Here is a 20,792-nt window from a genome sequence, read left to right on the forward strand (position 1 = left end):
CAGCAGCCCAGAGTAATACAACCTGACAGCAGCCCAGAGTAATACAACTTGACAGCAGCCCAGAGTAATACAACTTGACAGCAGCCCAGAGTAATACAACCTGACAGCAGCCCAGAGTAATACAACCTGACAGCTGCCCAGAGTAATACGATCTGACAGCAGCCCAGAGTAATACAACTTGACAGCAGCCCAGAGTAATACAACCTGACAGCAGCCCAGAGTAATACAACTTGACAACAGCCCAGAGTATTACAACCTGACAGCAGCCCAGAGTAATACAACTTGAGAGAAGAAATGCAACCTGAGTATTACAACCTGACAGCAGCCCAGAGTATTACAACCTGACAGCAGCCCAGAGTAATACAACTTGACAGCAGCCCAGAGTAATACAACTTGACAGCAGCCCAGAGTAATACAACCTGACAGCAGCCCAGAGTAATACAACTTGACAGCAGCCCAGAGTAATACAACTTGACAGCAGCCCAGAGTAATACAACTTGACAGCAGCCCAGAGTAATAGACCTCAACACTTAAGCTGACACACATCCAACCATCCCTGAACAACTCCACGGTGCCAATTAACAGCACAGTGAGAGGCTCAGGCTGGTAGTGTTTGATGTGGGCTCCAAAAGGATTGAACTATGTCATTTCACTAACTAATCCCCATGTCTGTTACAACATACAGTATATCTTAGCCCCTACTCTTCTGACTGGCTGGGCTCCCTAGAGAGGAGAATATGATGAAGTGAGCTGAGGTAACTATGGATACGTCCCAAATGGCACCCCGTTCCCTATTTAGTGCACTACTTTTCACCAGGGTACCAGGGTCAAAAGTAGTGCACTATGTAGGGAATAGGGTGCCATTTGGGACACAATTAACTGATGTAGTTAAAGCATAGGGCCTCCTGCTGGTCGTTATCAGTACTGCTGTTTAATGAGAACGAGTCCCCATGCATACTTTGTTAGGCTGTTATTAAAGTGATGTGTGTTAGCTGCAGGATAAGCCTGTAATAAAGCTACAGGTACATTGCACTGCTAACCGTTTTATAACACTCTGAGAACCGTTTCATAACCCTCTGCTAACCGTTTCATAACCCTCTGCTAACATTTCATAAGTTTCATAACCCTCTGCTAACCATTTCATAACCCTCTGATAACCATTTCATAACCCTCTGCTAACGTTTCATAACCCTCTGCTAACCATTTCATAACCCTCTGCTAACCGTTTCATAACCCTCTGCTAACCATTTCATAACCCTCTGCTAACTGTTTTAAAACCCTCTGCTAACATTTCATAAGTTTCATAACACTCTGCTAACCATTTCATAACCTTCTGCTAACCGTTTCATAACCTTCTGCTAACGTTTCATAACCCTCTGCTAACCATTTCATAACCACTGCTAACCGCTTCATAACCCTCTGCTAACCATTTCATAACCCTCTGCTAACATTTCATAACCTTCTGCTAACGTTTCATAACCCTCTGCTAACCATTTCATAACCACTGCTAACCGCTTCATAACCCTCTGCTAACCATTTTGTAACCCTCTGCTAACCATGTCATAACCCTTCCCAGCTGAACTAGGGGACTATGACCAAGACGAACACCCGCCAGACTACATCCAAGACTTCAAACTGTTCCCCAAGCAGTCGCTTAAACTGGAGAGGAAGATCATCGATATTCACAAGAACGAGCTAAGGTATTGTGGGATTTGTAGTCTAACAACTACAGTGTCTAACAACTACAACACTCAGACACCTTGACACCTGAATACAACAGCATCCACTGTAAAGTTGGCATCATGACATCAGCAGAATTTCACTCAGATTTTACTGACTTCCTCTCTTCTTCTTCTCAGCTGCTATTAAACGGAAATAGGGTCCCAGATGGTTTTACAACCTTCTGAATTTTTCGCTACACCTGCATTTTATAATTCTTTGCCAGCACATCATAAATAGTGCAAACACCACTGAAGTGAAACTGTAAAACACGTCATCGACTCCAGCAGCTGATCTAACCATATCTCTGACATGCAGACAGACACACACACAGACACACATGCAGACACACACAGACACACACCGACACACACACACAGACACACACAGACACACACACAGACACACACCGACACACACACACACAGACACACATGCAGACACACCCAGGCACAGACACATGCGCAGACACACACGCAGACACATACAGATACATACAGACACACACATGACAGACACACATGCAGAAAGACATGCAGACAGACATACAGATACATACAGACACATGCAGACACACGCAGACACAACCAGACACACACAGACACATACACACATACAGACACACATACAGACACACAAACAGACACACGCAGACACGCACACACAGACACATGCAGACACACGCAGACACAACCAGACACACACAGACACATACAGACACACAAACAGACACACGCAGACACGCACACACACAGACACATGCAGACACACACAGACACATGCAGACACACATACAGACACACATACAGACACATGCAGACACACATGCAGATACACATACAGACACACATACAGACAGACATACAGACAGACATACAGACACACGCAGACACACACACAGACACATGCAGACACACAGACACACGCAAACACACACAGACACATACAGACACATACAGACACAAGCAGACCCATGCAGACACATGCAAACACACACAGACACACACATACAGATGCAAGCAGATACACACAGACACATACAGACACACACATACACCCATACAGACACACATACAGCCACACATACAGCCACACATACAGACACACATACAGACACATACAGACACATGCAAACACATACAGACACATACAAACACATACAGACACACACATACACATGGAGACACATACAGACACATGGAGACACATACAGACACATACAGACACACACACTCACACATACAGATACATAAAGCCATTGCTGATCCCATGTCCCTGTCCCAGATGATGTAATGTGGCGGGCTGGGACCAGAGGGCTGGCTGGGACCAGAGGGCTGGCTGGGACCAGAGGGTTGTGTTTACAGGCGTTATAATATAAACTGAGGCTCAGGCAGGTTGATTTAGAGCCAACAGCAGAGAAGCAGCATGCGTCACCTAGGTGCTTTGCCAAGCACCACTTCAACTAATGAACGTAAGCAAAGACTCATTACTCCAAATACAAGCTGCTGAGCAACATCTCTGGTAATCAAGAGATGGGCTAACACTGAGCTAACGACAACAAGATAAATGTAAAGCTAGCATTAGAATATCCTTCTACATTATAGTTTTATTTCTCAGACATTACTTTAGCACTGACAGACATGATTTGTGTTTATGGAGCACTCACCTCAAACACAAAGCGGTTTCTATTGGGGTGATAACTGTGCCCCATGTCTGTTACACCCATGTAGGTGTAAAAGCAGCCTGTAGGTTTGCTACTAACTGTTCTCCTATCCCACAGGGGGCAGTGTTCTGCTCTGGCCGAGCTTCATCTCCTCCAGAGGGCACACAACCTGGAGACATACGGAGTGGACCCTCACCCCTGCAAGGTACCTCACACCACTTCTCCCTCAAACGCTCACCTTTATTTTCCATGTCATTTATTCCAGTGTAGCAACTGTGACTTATAATCAATGATTGTACAATTTTTATATTTTTTCTTTTATTTCACCTTTATTTAACCAGGTAGGCAAGTTGAGAACAAGTTCTCATTTACAATTGCGACCTGGCCAAGATAAAGCAAAGCAGTTCGACCCATACAACAACACAGAGTTACACATGCAGTAAAACAAACATACAGTCAATAATACAGTAGAAAAAACAAGTATATACAATGTGAGCAAAGGAGGTGAGATAAGGGAGGTAAAGGCAAAAAAAAAGGCCATGGTGGCAAAGTAAATACAATATAGCAAGTAAAACACTGGAATGGTAGATTTGCAGTGGAAGAATGTGCAAAGTAAAGATAGAAATAATGGGGTGCAAAGGAGCAAAATAAATAAATACATACATACAGTAGGGGGAGAGGTAGTTGTTTGGGCTAAATTATAGATAGGCTATGTACAGGTGCAGTAATCTGTGAGCTGCTCTGACAGCTGATGCTTAAAACTAGTGAGGGAGATAAGTGTCTCCAGTTTCAGAGATTTTTGTAGTTCATTCCAGTCATTGGCAGCAGAGAACTGGAAGGAGAGGCGGCCAAAGGAAGAATTGGTTTTGGGGATGACCAGAGAGATATACCTGCTGGAGCGCGTGCTACAGGTGGCTGCTGCTATGGTGACCAGCGAGCTGAGATAAGGGGGGACTTTACCTAGCAGGGTCTTGTAGATGACCTGGAGCCAGTGGGTTTGGCGACGAGTATGAAGCGAGGGCCAGCCAACGAGAGCGTACAGGTCGCAGTGGTGGGTAGTATATGGGGCTTTGGTGACAAAACGGATGGCACTGTGATAGACTGCATCCAATTTATTGAGTAGGGTATTGGAGGCTATTTTGTAAATGACATCGCCGAAGTCGAGGATCGGTAGGATGGTCAGTTTTACGAGGGTATGTTTGGCAGCATGAGTGAAGGATGCTTTGTTGCGAAATAGGAAGCCAATTCTAGATTTAACTTTGGATTGGAGATGTTTGATGTGAGTCTGGAAGGAGAGTTTACAGTCTAACCAGACACCTAGGTATTTGTAGTTGTCCACATATTCTAAGTCAGAACCGTCCAGAGTAGTGATGTTGGACGGGCGGGCAGGTGCAGGATTGATTAAACAGCTTGTATTGAGTTGTCAGTCCACATTAACATTTAGTCCGCTCACATCAAACATTCAAACCAATTTGATTTCAATTTCTCGGTCAATCGTAGTTGATTTCACACCCCTTCCTTTTTCTTTCTGATTGGATGTTTTGTCTATCTGTTGAACCCAGTCTCCTTGTGATTGGACAGTGTGTTTCTTAATGAGTGTAACATGACGGCTGTGATCGAGACTGTTCCTCTGCTTCCCTCTCATCCTCTCTGGCTGAGTTTACACAGGCAGACAAATTCTGATATTTTTTTCACAAATTGGTCTTTTGACCAATCAGATCAGCTCAAAAAAAATCTGATATGAAAAGATCTGATGTGATTGGTCAAAAGACCAATGAGTGGAAAAAATATCAGATTTGTGCTGCCTGTGTAAACGCAGCCATAGTGACTCACTGTGTGAATGGGAAACTCTGACAGCCAGGGTATCAAAGCACTCTAAGCTGATTAAAGGAGATATTTAATGTATTTTGTTTGAGGATTCGCTTATCTGTTCTGCTTGTGTCATAAAGACCTTTTAATTCAGGAATGAACTGCAGCTGTGGCTTAAGCCTGAGTCAGTGTATCACCATCCATTTACTGCAGCCAGAGAGGACGAGAGGGAAGCAGAGGAACAGTTTCCATCACAGCTGTCATGTTCCACTCATTAAGAAACATGTTTCCATGGATTTTAATTATCTGTACGTTTTCATACATTTGGATTGTAGAAGTCTATGGGAACAATTTTTGTAGAGTAGTCGTTGCCATGGCGACAACGCTTCACTTGCTGACAGTCTTCCTGTATCCCAGAATGCCAAGTTCTGCTGCCTCTCAGCCTGTGATCTGGTAAGGGGCAGGTAGACGATTCCACCAACCTCTGGTCCAGAGTCAGATATGATTTAATCCCCGTAATTCATAAGGATAGGATTGGGAGGGGAGCTTATCTGATCCTTGATCTGTGGTGAATTATAATAATAATACAAATTGTAGAGCGCTTTTCATTTAGAGATATAAATCACAAAGCTCTTGACATGAGCAACCAACAGTTCAGAAAACTCATGCATGAATGAGGGATTTGTTTTCGGAAGCCGATACATGACTGTACGACAGTGAGGCTTGCATTGGAATGACGTGTAGTCAGGAAGAGTAAGACGAGTCATTTTCAGCCTTCTGCGGTGATAAACATTGGTATACATGGGTAACTTCTACCTTCACAGAGCTTTGCTGTGTGTGTCTGCAGGACTTCACAGGATCCACAGCCTTCCTGGGATTTACTGCCACTGGGTTTGTGGTGTTCCAGGGAAACAAGAGAATCCACCTGCTCAAATGGTAACCCTTCACCTCTCCCCAGTCACCAATCCAGTCTAACCTATGACCTCTTCACTACCAGAACAGTGATGGTCTGATTTTTCAATCTCATAATTGCCATTGTTTACTATTCTAGGGCTGATGTCAACAAACTGAAGTTTGAGGGGAAAACATTCTATGTCATTGGAATTCAGAAAGAGGTACGTCACAAAATCTCTTTGTGTTTGCAAACACAAAAATAGATTTTCTAAATATATTTCCTACCAGAGATTTTCCCCAACATAACTCTGTAGTATAATATTAGTAACTTCCTGTGTCTCTATGTTCTACTGTGTGAGTGTGAATGTCTCTGTATTTCTAATGTGAGACTTGAGAGTGAGAGTAATTTGTTGCACTTTCAGATCTCTCTCACGGGCAGGATGCACTGTAACATGGTGGGTGTACAATGTCTAACCCCACACCCCTGCCCCGACATCTCCCATGCCTAAAATTAACTAGTAGGATGTCATCAAAAAAGAATGGAACTATAGTCGAATCGGAGCCCCAAAGTTATTCTACATTCTACATGACATTGCGCTTGTTTGAGTAAAAATCAACAGTTCTCAGGGAAGGTGGTTTGTAGTAATACGTGGTGTTTAGCCAGCTGACATGTACCACAGAGAGTCTTTGTGAGCCATTCAATGGATGTAATGTTTTCAGAACTGGCCTCACTCTCTATATACTCTCTTAAAGATATCTTTCTTCTATCATTCTATTGGCGATTATCTCTGTCTGGGCTGTAGTTCCACTCTGCCATTGGCTGCCTGTCCTGCCTCAATGCCTGAGATCTAGACAGATACATTGATGCTCAGCTGTAGTTAATGTTCAGTCCAGTCTCACGGATTAGCCTGCTGCTTAATAATACACACAAACACGCATGCACACACACACATGCACACACACACATGCACACACACACAGGTGCATTGTACTCTCACTAAAACATTCAATTTGGTCCTCTGAGGCCTGAATGTCTGCTGTTTTTGGGGAAACCAGATTTTTGCACTTTCTGAGCAATGAGTGACATAAACCAGGTGTGTGCACTCTGAGCAATGAGTGACATAAACCAGGTGTGTGCACTCTGAGCAATGAGTGACATAAACCAGGTGTGTGCACTCTCTGAGCAATAAGTGACATAAACCAGGTGTGTGCACTCTGAGCAATGAGTGACATAAACCAGGTGTGTGCACTCTGAGCAATGAGTGACATAAACCAGGTGTGTGCACTCTGAGCAAGGAGTGACATAAACCAGGTATGTGCACTGTCTGAGCAATGAGTGACATAAACCAGGTGTGTGGGTTGAAACAAAGATCTAAATCAACAGCTGGACATGTCATTTCAGACAGCTTTATGGCAGCTCATTTCAGACAGCTTTATGGCAGCTCATTTCAGACAGCTTTATGGCAGCTCATTTCAGACAGCTTTACGGCAGCTCATTTCAGACTGCTTTACGGCAGCTCATTTCAGACTGCTTTACGGCAGCTCATTTCAGACTGCTTTACGGCAGCTCATTTCAGACTGCTTTACGGCAGCTCATTTCAGACAGCTTTACGGCAGCTCATTTCAGACAGCTTTATGGCAGCTCATTTCGCTTGTAGTCTGTTGGTCTGTCTGGCTGAAGATGTAGTTTTATCTTTGTGTTTCTGTCTCTTCTCTCTGTGTGTACATATCCATCGTTGGTGAGTAAACACACTCACACACACCATTGCATCCCCCCCAACACCCCAATGCCGACCCCTTCCAAACCTTCTCACATTCTCCACACCACGAAGAACCTCTCTGTTCTTCGCTCCCCCGGGTTGTTGTGTGGGTTTGATCCATTTGATTTGACTGCTTGGCTTGTTGTTGGACTGCTCTTTGGTTTTGGTGCTGCCGGACCGTTTGGTTTGACCATCATCAACCAATAGCATGGAGCACCCTGTGACGGTTCGCTTTACTTCAGAAATGAAATACATCCATCAAATCTTATTATGTCCTATTATGTAATAAATGTTTAATGTCCTTAATTACTGAAACAGTTTGGCGGTTTGCTGAACTGTTTGTTTCCCTTGGTGTGTGCGCGTGTGTGTGTGAGTGTGTGTGAGTGTGTGTGTGTGTGTGTGTGTGTGTGTGTGTGTGTGTGTGTGTGTGTGTGAGTGTGAGTGCCTAGTACAGTAAGGTGTATCTTATTATGATTTAATCATGCATCGATCCGCAGTCTCGCTCTTCCTGGAACAGTTTATACCCTGTGCCACTGCATGATCTCACTCTGCCCTCATCTCTGCCAACTTCCCATGAAGACCATGTACCATTGAACATGTTTAACACTTGTTGTGATCCCACGGAAACTCCCCTGAACGTGTGTTTAACACGCACACAGTCCTGCTAGCTGAACACACGTGTAGCACACACACACATGGTCACTGCTGCTCATGCGCGTTGCGTATAATAACCACTTCACTGTGTGCTGGGACTCTGAGGGCTGAAGCAGTGGCTGACCACCCTGAACCTCCAGATGTATAAATCCTCCTTACACTCGTTTACAGTATCAGTGCAACAGCTGGTTAATACATTTTAGACTGTGACACAGGCTTCATACCAAATGGCACCCTATTCCCTTTAGACCTGGGCCCCTCTGGTTGTAGTGCACTATATAGAGAATTGGATGCCATTTGGAATATAACCAAAGTGTAACAGCATGGGAATGGGGGAATTCATCACCAAATCTTATTTTTAGGGTAAGTTGTTCAGTCTTATAGGACAGTATTAGTGTTCCATTGTTACAGTGGTTAAGTCTCTGTCAGTATTAGTGTTACAGTGGTTAAGTCTCTGTCAGTATTAGTGTTACAGTGGTTAAGTCTTTGTCAGTATTACTGTTACAGTGGTTAAGTCTTTGTCAGTATTACTGTTACAGTGGTTAAGTCTCTGTCAGTATTAGTGTTACAGTGGTTAAGTCTTTGCCAGTATTAGTGTTACAGTGGTTAAGTCTCTGTCAGTATTAGTGTTACAGTGGTTAAGTCTTTGTCAGTATTACTGTTACAGAGGTTAAGTCTTTGTCAGTATTACTGTTACAGTGGTTAAGTCTCTGTCAGTATTAGTGTTACATGGTTACAGTGGTTAAGTCTCTGTCAGTATTAGTGTTACAGAGGTTAAGTCTCTGTCAGTATTAGTGTTACAGTGGTTAAGTCTCTGTCAGTATTAGTGTTACAGTGGTTAAGTCTCTGTCAGTATTAGTGTTACATTGTTACAGTGGTTAAGTCTCTGTCAGTATTAGTGTTACAGAGGTTAAGTCTCTGTCAGTATTAGTGTTACAGTGGTTAAGTCTCTGTCAGTATTAGTGTTACAGTGGTTAAGTCTCTGTCAGTATTAGTGTTACAGTGGTTAAGTCTCTGTCATCATTAGTGTTACAGTGGTTAAGTCTCTGTCAGTATTAGTGTTACAGTGGTTAAGTCTCTGTCAGTATTAGTGTTACAGTGGTTAAGTCTCTGTCATCATTAGTGTTACAGTGGTTAAGTCTCTGTCATCATTAGTGTTACAGTGGTTAAGTCTCTGTCAGTATTAGTGTTACAGTGGTTAAGTCTCTGTCAGTATTAGTGTTACATTGTTACAGTGGTTAAGTCTCTGTCAGTATTAGTGTTACAGAGGTTAAGTCTCTGTCAGTATTAGTGTTACAGTGGTTAAGTCTCTGTCAGTATTAGTGTTACAGTGGTTAAGTCTCTGTCAGTATTAGTGTTACAGTGGTTAAGTCTCTGTCATCATTAGTGTTACAGTGGTTAAGTCTCTGTCAGTATTAGTGTTACAGTGGTTAAGTCTCTGTCAGTATTAGTGTTACATGGTTACAGTGGTTAAGTCTCTGTCAGTATTAGTGTTACAGTGGTTAAGTCTCTGTCAGTATTAGTGTTACATGGTTACAGTGGTTAAGTCTCTGTCAGTATTACTGTTACAGTGGTTAAGTCTCTGTCAGTATTAGTGTTACATGGTTACAGTGGTTAAGTCTCTGTCAGTATTAGTGTTACATGGTTACAGTGGTTAAGTCTCTGTCAGTATTAGTGTTACAGTGGTTAAGTCTCTGTCAGTATTAGTGTTACATGGTTACAGTGGTTAAGTCTCTGTCAGTATTACTGTTACAGTGGTTAAGTCTCTGTCAGTATTAGTGTTACATGGTTACAGTGGTTAAGTCTCTGTCAGTATTAGTGTTACAGTGGTTACAGTGGTTAAGTCTTTGTCATCATTAGTGTTACAGCGGTTAAGTCTCTCTCAGTATTAGTGTTACATGGTTTAAGTCTCTGTCAGTATTAGTGTTACAGGGTTTAAGTCTCTGTCAGTATTATTGTTACATGGTTACAGTGGTTAAGTCTCTGTCAGTATTAGTGTTACAGTGGTAAAGTCTCTGTCAGTATCAGTGTTACAGAGGTTAAGTCTCTGTCAGTATTACTGTTACAGAGGTTAAGTCTCTGTCAGTATTACTGTTACAGAGGTTAAGTCTCTGTCAGTATTAGTGTTACATGGTTACAGTGTTTAAGTCTCTGTCAGTATTAGTGTTACAGTGGTTAAGTCTCTGTCATCATTAGTGTTACAGTGGTTAAGTCTCTGTCATCATTAGTGTTACAGTGGTTAAGTCTCTGTCAGTATTAGTGTTACAGTGGTTAAGTCTCTGTCATCATTAGTGTTACATTGGTTAAGTCTCTGTCAGTATTAGTGTTACAGTGGTTAAGTCTCTGTCATCATTAGTGTTACAGTGGTTAAGTCTCTGTCATCATTAGTGTTACAGTGGTTAAGTCTCTGTCAGTATTAGTGTTACAGTGGTTAAGTCTCTGTCAGTATTAGTGTTACAGTGGTTAAGTCTCTGTCATCATTAGTGTTACAGTGGTTAAGTCTCTGTCATCATTAGTGTTACAGTGGTTAAGTCTCTGTCAGTATTAGTGTTACAGTGGTTAAGTCTCTGTCATCATTAGTGTTACATTGGTTAAGTCTCTGTCAGTATTAGTGTTACATGGTTACAGTGTTTAAGTCTCTGTCATCATTAGTGTTACAGTGGTTAAGTCTCTGTCATCATTAGTGTTACAGTGGTTAAGTCTCTGTCAGTATTAGTGTTACAGTGGTTAAGTCTCTGTCATCATTAGTGTTACATTGGTTAAGTCTCTGTCATCATTAGTGTTACAGTGGTTAAGTCTCTGTCAGTATTAGTGTTACAGTGGTTAAGTTTCTGTCAGTATTAGTGTTACAGAGGTTAAGTCTCTGTCAGTATTAGTGTTACAGTGGTTAAGTCTCTGTCAGTATCAGTGTTACAGGGTTTAAGTCTCTGTCATCATTAGTGTTACAGTGGTTAAGTCTCTGTCAGTATTAGTGTTACATGGTTACAGAGGTTAAGTCTCTGTCAGTATTAGTGTTACAGAGGTTAAGTCTCTGTCAGTATTACTGTTACAGAGGTTAAGTCTCTGTCAGTATTAGTGTTACAGTGGTTAAGTCTCTGTCAGTATTAGTGTTACAGTGGTTAAGTCTCTGTCAGTATTAGTGTTACAGTGGATATGTCTCTGTCAGTATTACTGTTACAGAGGTTAAGTCTCTGTCAGTATTAGTGTTACAGTGGTTAAGTCTCTGTCAGTATTAGTGTTACAGTGGATAAGTCTCTGTCAGTATTACTGTTACAGAGGTTAAGTCTCTGTCAGTATTAGTGTTACAGTGGTTAAGTCTCTGTCAGTATTAGTGTTACAGTGGTTAAGTCTCTGTCAGTATTACTGTTACAGAGGTTAAGTCTCTGTCAGTATTAGTGTTACAGTGGTTAAGTCTCTGTCAGTATTAGTGTTACAGGGGTTAAGTCTCTGTCAGTATTACTGTTACATGGTTACAGTGGTTAAGTCTCTGTCAGTATTAGTGTTACAGTGGTTAAGTCTCTGTCATCATTAGTGTTACAGTGGTTAAGTCTCTGTCAGTATTAGTGTTACAGAGGTTAAGTCTCTGTCAGTATTTGTGTTACAGTGGTTAAGTCTCTGTCATCATTAGTGTTACAGTGGTTAAGTCTCTGTCAGTATTAGTGTTACAGTGGTTAAGTCTCTGTCAGTATTAGTGTTACATGGTTACAGTGGTTAAGTCTTTGTCAGTATTAGTGTCAAAGTGGTTAAGTCTCTGTCAGTATTATTGTTACATGGTTACAGTGGTTAAGTCTCTGTCAGTATTAGTGTTACATTGTTACTGTGGTTAAGTCTCTGTCATCATTAGTGTTACAGAGGTTAAGTCTCTGTCAGTATTACTGTTACATGGTTACAGTGGTTAAGTCTCTGTCAGTATTAGTGTTACAGTGGTTAAGTCTCTGTCATCATTAGTGTTACAGTGGTTAAGTCTCTGTCATCATTAGTGTTACAGTGGTTAAGTCTCTGTCAGTATCAGTGTTACATGGTTACAGTGGTTAAGTCTCTGTCATCATTAGTGTTACAGTGGTTAAGTCTCTGTCATCATTAGTGTTACAGTGGTTAAGTCTCTGTCAGTATCAGTGTTACAGGGTTTAAGTCTCTGTCATCATTAGTGTTACAGTGGTTAAGTCTCTGTCAGTATTACTGTTACAGAGGTTAAGTCTCTGTCAGTATTAGTGTTACAGTGGTTAAGTCTCTGTCAGTATCAGTGTTACAGGGTTAAGTCTCTGTCAGTATTAGTGTTACAGTGGTTAAGTCTCTGTCAGTATCAGTGTTACAGTGGTTAAGTCTCTGTCAGTATCAGTGTTACAGTGGTTAAGTCTCTGTCATCATTAGTGTTACAGTGGTAAAGTCTCTGTCAGTATTAGTGTTACAGTGGTTAAGTCTCTGTCAGTATTAGTGTTACAGTGGTTAAGTCTCTGTCAGTATCAGTGTTACAGGGTTAAGTCTCTGTCAGTATTAGTGTTACAGTGGTTAAGTCTCTGTCAGTATCAGTGTTACAGTGGTTAAGTCTCTGTCAGTATCAGTGTTACAGTGGTTAAGTCTCTGTCATCATTAGTGTTACAGTGGTAAAGTCTCTGTCAGTATTAGTGTTACAGGGTTAAGTCTCTGTCAGTATTAGTGTTACAGGGTTAAGTCTCTGTCAGTATCAGTGTTACAGTGGTTAAGTCTCTGTCAGTATTAGTGTTACAGTGGTTAAGTCTCTGTCAGTATCAGTGTTACAGTGGTTAAGTCTCTGTCAGTATTAGTGTTACAGTGGTTAAGTCTCTGTCAGTATTAGTGTTACAGTGGTTAAGTCTCTGTCAGTATCAGTGTTACAGGGTTTAAGTCTCTGTCATCATTAGTGTTACAGTGGTTAAGTCTCTGTCAGTATTAGTGTTCCATTGTTACAGTGGTTAAGTCTCTGTCAGTATTACTGTTACAGAGGTTAAGTCTCTGTCAGTATTAGTGTTACAGTGGTTAAGTCTCTGTCAGTATTACTGTTACAGAGGTTAAGTCTCTGTCAGTATTAGTGTTACATTGTTACAGTGGTTAAGTCTCTGTCAGTATCAGTGTTACAGTGGTTAAGTCTGTCCAGGTCAGGGAAAGTCTGTTTATTTGATCTCTACTGTCAGGCTATGGATCTGCTCTGTGCTCTGTAATGCTGCAGATAACATTGATCTGCCGTCTCATATTACCAGACACAGAGCAGATAACTGGACTTTTACTGGAATTGATCCCCGTCTTATCCCCAGCTCTGCCCATAAACTCCCTCACACCCGTGGCCTTTTAAGAGCTGCTTAGTGCTGGTAGTGCACAAGTGTTCTGCTCTCCACTTCCCCATCTCCCTAACAGGCTGGGTGTAGGGTCTGGGTCAGCACTTTGCACAGCTCACTCTCAACATGTTCAGCACTTTGTTGGATGCCTTGTCCTAATTCACTGTCTTTCTCTGCTTTGTTCGTCTCCTTCCATCACTCTCTCTCTCTATCGCTCTCCCCCCCCTCTTTTTCTCTCTCTTTCTATCGGGCTCTCTTTCCACACCTCTCTCTCTATCTCTCTCTCTCTCTCTTTCTATCGGTCTCTCTTTCCACCCCTCTCTCTCTCTCTCTCTCTGCAGAAGAAACTGGTGCTGACGTTCCACACCTCTACCCCAGCAGCGTGTAAACATTTGTGGAAGTGTGGGGTGGAGAACCAAGCATTTTACAAGTGAGTCCCACAAAACACTGCAACACTCTCATATCCACCTCTCTATCAAAGTTGGAACTTGTGTGTGTGTTTGGACGTGTTTAACTATTCTTGTGAAGTCCCCACACAAGGGGGAGTACAAGACTGTGTGTGTGTGTGTGTGTGTGTGTGTGTGTGTGTGTGTGTGTGTGTGTGTGTGTGTGTGTGTGTGTGTGTGTGTGTGTGTGTGTGTGTGTGTGTGTGTGTGTGTGTGTGTGTGTGTGTGCTGGTTCGAATCCCCGAGCCGACTAGTTGAAAAATCTGCTGATGTGCCCTTGAGCAAGGCCCTTAACCATAATTGCTCCTGTAAGTCGCATTAAGACTGTGTGTGTGTACAAGTTTTACTATACTTTTAAGTATCAGAAGTCCTCACAAGAATAACAAACCAACTCAAATTCAGAGAAGTGAGGACATTTTGCCGGTCCTCACTTGTAAAAAGGGTTCGAATTAAGGTTAGGTTAGGGGTTATGGTTAAGGTTAAGGTTAAGGTTAGGGTTCAAGTTAAGGTAAAGGGTAGCGCTTAGGGAAAATAGGATTTTAAATGGGAATCAATTGCTGGTCCCCAAAAATTCCTCACAATTATAGTAAGACATGGCTGTGTGTGTTTGTGTGTGTTTTTGTGTGTGCGCGTATGTGTGTGTGTGCGCGTAGGCTCTAGCCAGGTTGATTTGTGGCTGCAGACTGCTGTTGTCAGTAGTTTAATCCAGAGTTATGAGTGTGACTGGCTGGCTGGCTGGCTGGATGGATGGATGGATGGATGGATGGGGTTGGATGGGAGGGGTGGAGGGTTGGACAGACAGACAGCACTGGCTCTCAGGGCCAGCAGCTGAGCCTGGCTCCTGATTGCTTTTTTCTGGCTCCTGGGGTCTCGAGTTTCCCTGTTCCTCAGCAGAGAGGCAGGCTCGGATGTCAGATCAGAGCCCGTTAATCAAATGAGACTGAATTGAATTTAGAAAATGGCAGTCAGAGAGAACTGTGAAGTGCTGTCCTGGCACACATTAACCTTTTTGACAGGACCAACTAGACTGGATACCTGTCAAGTCCTATGAGTTCCTTTTTGACAGGACCAACTAGACTGGATACCTGTAAAGTCCTATGAGGTCCTTTTTGACAGGACTAACTAGACTGAACCAAACATCACATTTGGATACCTGTCAAGTCCTATGAGTTCCTAAATGCCAAATGTAACTAATGAATCAATGTGCCATCTTGCTCAACAAACAATTATCTACGTCTCTTTGACAGATGTGCAAAGTCAAGCCAGATCAAGACTGTGTCCAGCAGTAATATTTTCTTCAAGGGAAGCAGGTTTCGGTACAGGTGCGACATTGAATGCTTGACTGTGTCACTGAGCCTTACTAAGCCAAGCTGTGTCCAGATAAATGCCCCTAGGCTTATGTATTGTTTGTTTTGATCATTTCCCAAAGCACCTAACATGGCTTACATGCTACGTATCTCTTCATTTCAGCAGCTGGATAAGTGCTCAAGCAATTTAGCTTAAGAGACGATTTAGCTTAATTTAGCTTAAGGACTAGGTTATTTGTTATAGAGAATTAATTGGTTCAAGTCGGCAGGTAGCCTAGCGGTTGGAGCGTTGGGCCAGTAATCAAAATGTTGCTGGTTCGAATCCCCGAGCCGACTAGTTGACAAATCTGCTGATATGCCCTTGAGCAAGGCCCTTAACCATAATTGCTCCTGTAAGTCGCATTTGAAAGAGCGTCTACTCAAATTAAAATGTAAAAGTCATGTTTTTTCCCCGATATGGACTAGGTCTAGGTAACATACTGTATAACATGTTGATATGATCTCAGGTTTGGGGACAATGTTTGGACTAAGGTTGATCTCCTGCTTTGGTGTAACTTTACCCTGTATGATACAGTACACACTGTAGAACTACACCTAGACAAAGTCACACTGTAGAACTACACCAAGATAAAGTCACACTGTAGAACTACACCAAGACATAGTCACAGCGTATAACTACACCTAGACAAAGTCACACTGAAGAACTACACCAAGACAAAGTCACACTGTAGAACTACACCAAGACAAAGTCACACTGAAGAACTACACCAAGACAAAGTCACCCTGTAGAACTACACCTAGACAAAGTCACACTGAAGAACTACACCAAGACAAAGTCACCCTGTAGAACTACACCTAGACAAAGTCACACTGAAGAACTATACCTAGACAAAGTCACACTGTAGAACTACACCTAAACAAAGTCACACTGTAGAACTACCCCTAGACAAAGTCACACTGTAGAGATACACCAAGACAAAGTCACACTGTAGAACTACACCAAGACAAAGTCACACTGTAGAACTACACCTAAACAAAGTCACACTGTAGAACTACCCCTAGACAAAGTCACACTGTAGAGATACACCAAGACAAAGTCACACTGTAGAACTACACCAAGACAAAGTCACACTGACGAACTACACCAAGACAAAGTCACACTGTAGAACTACACCAAGACAAAGTCACACTGACGAACTACACCAAGACAAAGTCACCCTGTAGAACTACACCTAGACAAAGTCACACTGAAGAACTATACCTAGACAAAGTCACACTGTATAACTACACCTAAACAAAGTCACACTGTAGAACTACCCCTAGACAAAGTCACACTGTAGAGATACACCAAGACAAAGTCACACTGTAGAACTACACCAAGACAAAGTCACACTGTAGAACTACACCTAAACAAAGTCACACTGTAGAACTACCCCTAGACAAAGTCACACTGTAGAGATACACCAAGACAAAGTCACACTGTAGAACTACCCCTAGACAAAGTCACACTGTAGAGATACACCAAGACAAAGTCACACTGTAGAACTACCCCTAGACAAAGTCACACTGTAGAGCTACACCAAGACAAAGTCACACTGACGAACTACACCAAGACAAAGTCACACTGTAGAGCTACACCAAGACAAAGTCACACTGTAGAACTACACCAAGACAAAGTCATACTGTAGAACTACACCTAGACAAAGTCACACTGTAGAACTACACCTAGACAAAGTCACACTGTAGAACTACACCAAGACAAAGTCACACTGTAGAACTACCCCTAGACAAAGTCACACTGTAGAACTACCCCTAGACAAAGTCACACTGTAGAACTACCCCTAGACAAAGTCACTTCTCCAAAATGACATTTTTTCTCTTTAGTGGAAGAGTTGCAAAAGAAGTCATCGAAGCCAGCTCCAAGATCCAGAGAGAGCCACCGGAGGTGCACAGGTGAGAGAGAGAGAACTGAACCTCACTGTCATGTAGTTAGAACTGAACCTCACATACCAGGAAAATGTGTGTTTAGTAACTCAGATAACAAGTGTTGTTTATATCATGTTTCAGGTTACACTTTGGGCAGAGCAGAAGCTTCAACTCACTGAGCCACAAAAACCTGATCATAAACATGGAGCCTCTTGTCCCAGCACTGCCCTCCACCAATGAGTATGAAGAGACCTCGGCAGACAATGGTAAGAGCACGCAGTCACACACACACACTCAGGCAAATAATACATACACGCATGCATGCATACACACATACACACATACCGGCCGCTTCCTTGGGTTTGCTTGGTCTCCAATGACAGCTGTTAGGTATCCAGCTCTCGGAGTTGGACTGTAAATTGAGAAGCTGATGCTACGGTAAGCCTCGTTTCCCTGGAGACTCCAATCACAGAGCTAAAAATACACCTCCCATGAGCCTCCCTGAGGACACCATGCTGGTAATGACCAGTCACGGAAGTGCACCATGACATCACGGAAACAGACCCAGGACCCAAGCTAGGGTTAGCGTTAACAGTAACTTAATTAGCACATATTTGTTTGGCTCAAAGGGGGCTGTGTGTGTGTGTGTGTGTGTGTGTGTGTGTGTGTGTGTGTGTGTGTGTGTGTGTGTGTGTGTGTGTGTGTGTGTGTGTGTGTGTGTGTGTGTGTGTGTGTGTGTGTGTGTGTGTGTGTGTGTGTGTCTATTTCTGTCTATTTCTTTGTTTACTAAACCTCATGTTAGTCTCATCCTCAGATATACAGTACAATAGATGGCTTGTAACCGGTAGGCTGGTTTATGTGTGGCATAGAAGCTGGTGCCTCTTGTCCTGTAAATGGTACAAGGTGGAGTTTCTCCAGACTAGGACTGACAGGCTGGTGGTATGTATAGTGGTCGTTAGTTGTTCCAGACTAGGACTGACAGGCTGGTAGTATGTATAGTGGTCGTTAGTTGTTCCAGACTAGGACTGACAGGCTGGTAGTATGTATAGTGGTCGTTAGTTGTTCCAGACTAGGACTGACAGGCTGGTAGTATGTATAGTGGTCGTTAGTTGTTCCAGACTAGGACTGACAGGCTGGTGGTATGTATAGTGGTTGTTAGTTGTTCCAGACTAGGACTGACAGGCTGGTGGTATGTATAGTGGTCGTTAGTTGTTCCAGACTAGGACTGACAGGCTGGTAGTATGTATAGTGGTCGTTAGTTGTTCCAGACTAGGACTGACAGGCTGGTAGTATGTATAGTGGTCGTTAGTTGTTCCAGACTAGGACTGACAGGCTGGTAGTATGTATAGTGGTCGTTAGTTGTTCCAGACTAGGACTGACAGGCTGGTGGTATGTATAGTGGTCGTTAGTTGTTCCAGACTAGGACTGACAGGCTGGTGGTATGTATAGTGGTCGTTAGTTGTTCCAGACTAGGACTGACAGGCTGGTGGTATGTATAGTGGTCGTTAGTTGTTCCAAACTAGGACTGACAGGCTGGTAGTATGTATAGTGGTCGTTAGTTGTTCCAGACTAGGACTGACAGGCTGGTAGTATGTATAGTGGTCGTTAGTTGTTCCAGACTAGGACTGACAGGCTGGTGGTATGTATAGTGGTCGTTAGTTGTTCCAAACTAGGACTGACAGGCTGGTAGTATGTATAGTGGTCGTTAGTTGTTCCAGACTAGAACTGACAGGCTGGTGGTATGTATAGTGGTCGTTAGTTGTTCCAGAATAGGACTGACAGGCTGGTGGTATGTATAGTGGTCGTTAGTTGTTCCAGACTAGGACTGACAGGCTGGTAGTATGTATAGTGGTCGTTAGTTGTTCCAGACTAGGACTGACAGGCCGGTAGTATGTATAGTGGTCGTTAGTTGTTCCAGACTAGGACTGACAGGCCGGTAGTATGTATAGTGGTCGTTAGTTGTTCCAGACTAGGACTGACATGCCGGTAGTATGTATAGTGGTCGTTAGTTGTTCCAGACTAGGACTGACAGGCTGGTAGTATGTATAGTGGTCGTTAGTTGTTCCAGACTAGGACTGACAGGCTGGTAGTATGTATAGTGGTCGTTAGTTGTTCCAGACTAGGACTGACAGGCTGGTAGTATGTATAGTGGGCGTTAGTTGTTCCAGACTAGGACTGACAGGCTGGTAGTATGTATAGTGGTCGTTAGTTGTTCCAGACTAGGACTGACAGGCTGGTGGTATGTATAGTGGTCGTTAGTTGTTCCAGACTAGGACTGACAGGCTGGTAGTATGTATAGTGGTCGTTAGTTGTTCCAGACTAGAACTGACAGGCTGGTGGTATGTATAGTGGTCGTTAGTTGTTCCAGACTAGGACTGACAGGCTGGTAGTATGTATAGTGGTCGTTAGTTGTTCCAGAGTAGGACTGACAGGCCGGTAGTATGTATAGTGGTCGTTAGTTGTTCCAGACTAGGACTGACAGGCCGGTAGTATGTATAGTGGTCGTTAGTTGTTCCAGACTAGGACTGACATGCTGGTAGTATGTATAGTGGTCGTTAGTTGTTCCAGACTAGGACTGACAGGCTGGTAGTATGTATAGTGGTCGTTAGTTGTTCCAGACTAGGACTGACAGGCTGGTAGTATGTATAGTGGGCGTTAGTTGTTCCAGACTAGGACTGACAGGCTGGTAGTATGTATAGTGGTCGTTAGTTGTTCCAGACTAGGACTGACAGGCTGGTAGTATGTATAGTGGTCGTTAGTTGTTCCAGACTAGGACTGACAGGCTGGTAGTATGTATAGTGGTCGTTAGTTGTTCCAGACTAGGACTGACAGGCTGGTAGTATGTATAGTGGTCGTTAGTTGTTCCAGACTAGGACTGACAGGCCGGTAGTATGTATAGTGGTCGTTAGTTGTTCCAGACTAGGACTGACAGGCTAGTAGTATGTATAGTGGTCGTTAGTTGTTCCAGACTAGGACTGACAGGCCGGTAGTATGTATAGTGGTCGTTAGTTGTTCCAGACTAGGACTGACAGGCCGGTAGTATGTATAGTGGTCGTTAGTTGTTCCAGACTAGACTGACAGGCCGGTAGTATGTATAGTGGTCGTTAGTTGTTCCAGACTAGGACTGACATGCTGGTAGTATGTATAGTGGTCGTTAGTTGTTCCAGACTAGGACTGACAGGCTGGTGGTATGTATAGTGGTCGTTAGTTGTTCCAGACTAGGACTGACAGGCTGGTAGTATGTATAGTGGTCGTTAGTTGTTCCAGACTAGGACTGACAGGCTGGTAGTATGTATAGTGGTCGTTAGTTGTTCCAGACTAGG

General features: G+C 43.0%; 1 protein-coding gene across 2 annotated transcripts in view; it reads left to right on the forward strand.

Annotated features, from left to right (window-relative positions):
- The window catches only part of frmd3 (FERM domain containing 3), a 96,571-nt gene that overhangs the window by 54,924 nt on the left and 20,855 nt on the right, over positions 1-20,792 (forward strand). Inside the window, exons 6-14 of one of the 2 annotated variants that reach the window (XM_071404137.1) lie at positions 1,577-1,700; positions 3,500-3,587; positions 6,039-6,127; positions 6,243-6,306; positions 6,508-6,540; positions 14,132-14,220; positions 15,484-15,558; positions 17,428-17,496; positions 17,611-17,735. In XM_071404137.1, the coding sequence (XP_071260238.1) occupies positions 1,577-1,700; positions 3,500-3,587; positions 6,039-6,127; positions 6,243-6,306; positions 6,508-6,540; positions 14,132-14,220; positions 15,484-15,558; positions 17,428-17,496; positions 17,611-17,735 (756 nt within the window). The remainder of the gene's footprint in view (positions 1-1,576; positions 1,701-3,499; positions 3,588-6,038; positions 6,128-6,242; positions 6,307-6,507; positions 6,541-14,131; positions 14,221-15,483; positions 15,559-17,427; positions 17,497-17,610; positions 17,736-20,792) is intronic. The other variant, XM_071404138.1, reaches the window with a different exon arrangement.

This window comes from Salvelinus alpinus, chromosome 5 (assembly GCF_045679555.1).
Source record: "Salvelinus alpinus chromosome 5, SLU_Salpinus.1, whole genome shotgun sequence".
NCBI classification, from domain to species: Eukaryota; Metazoa; Chordata; class Actinopteri; order Salmoniformes; family Salmonidae; genus Salvelinus; species Salvelinus alpinus.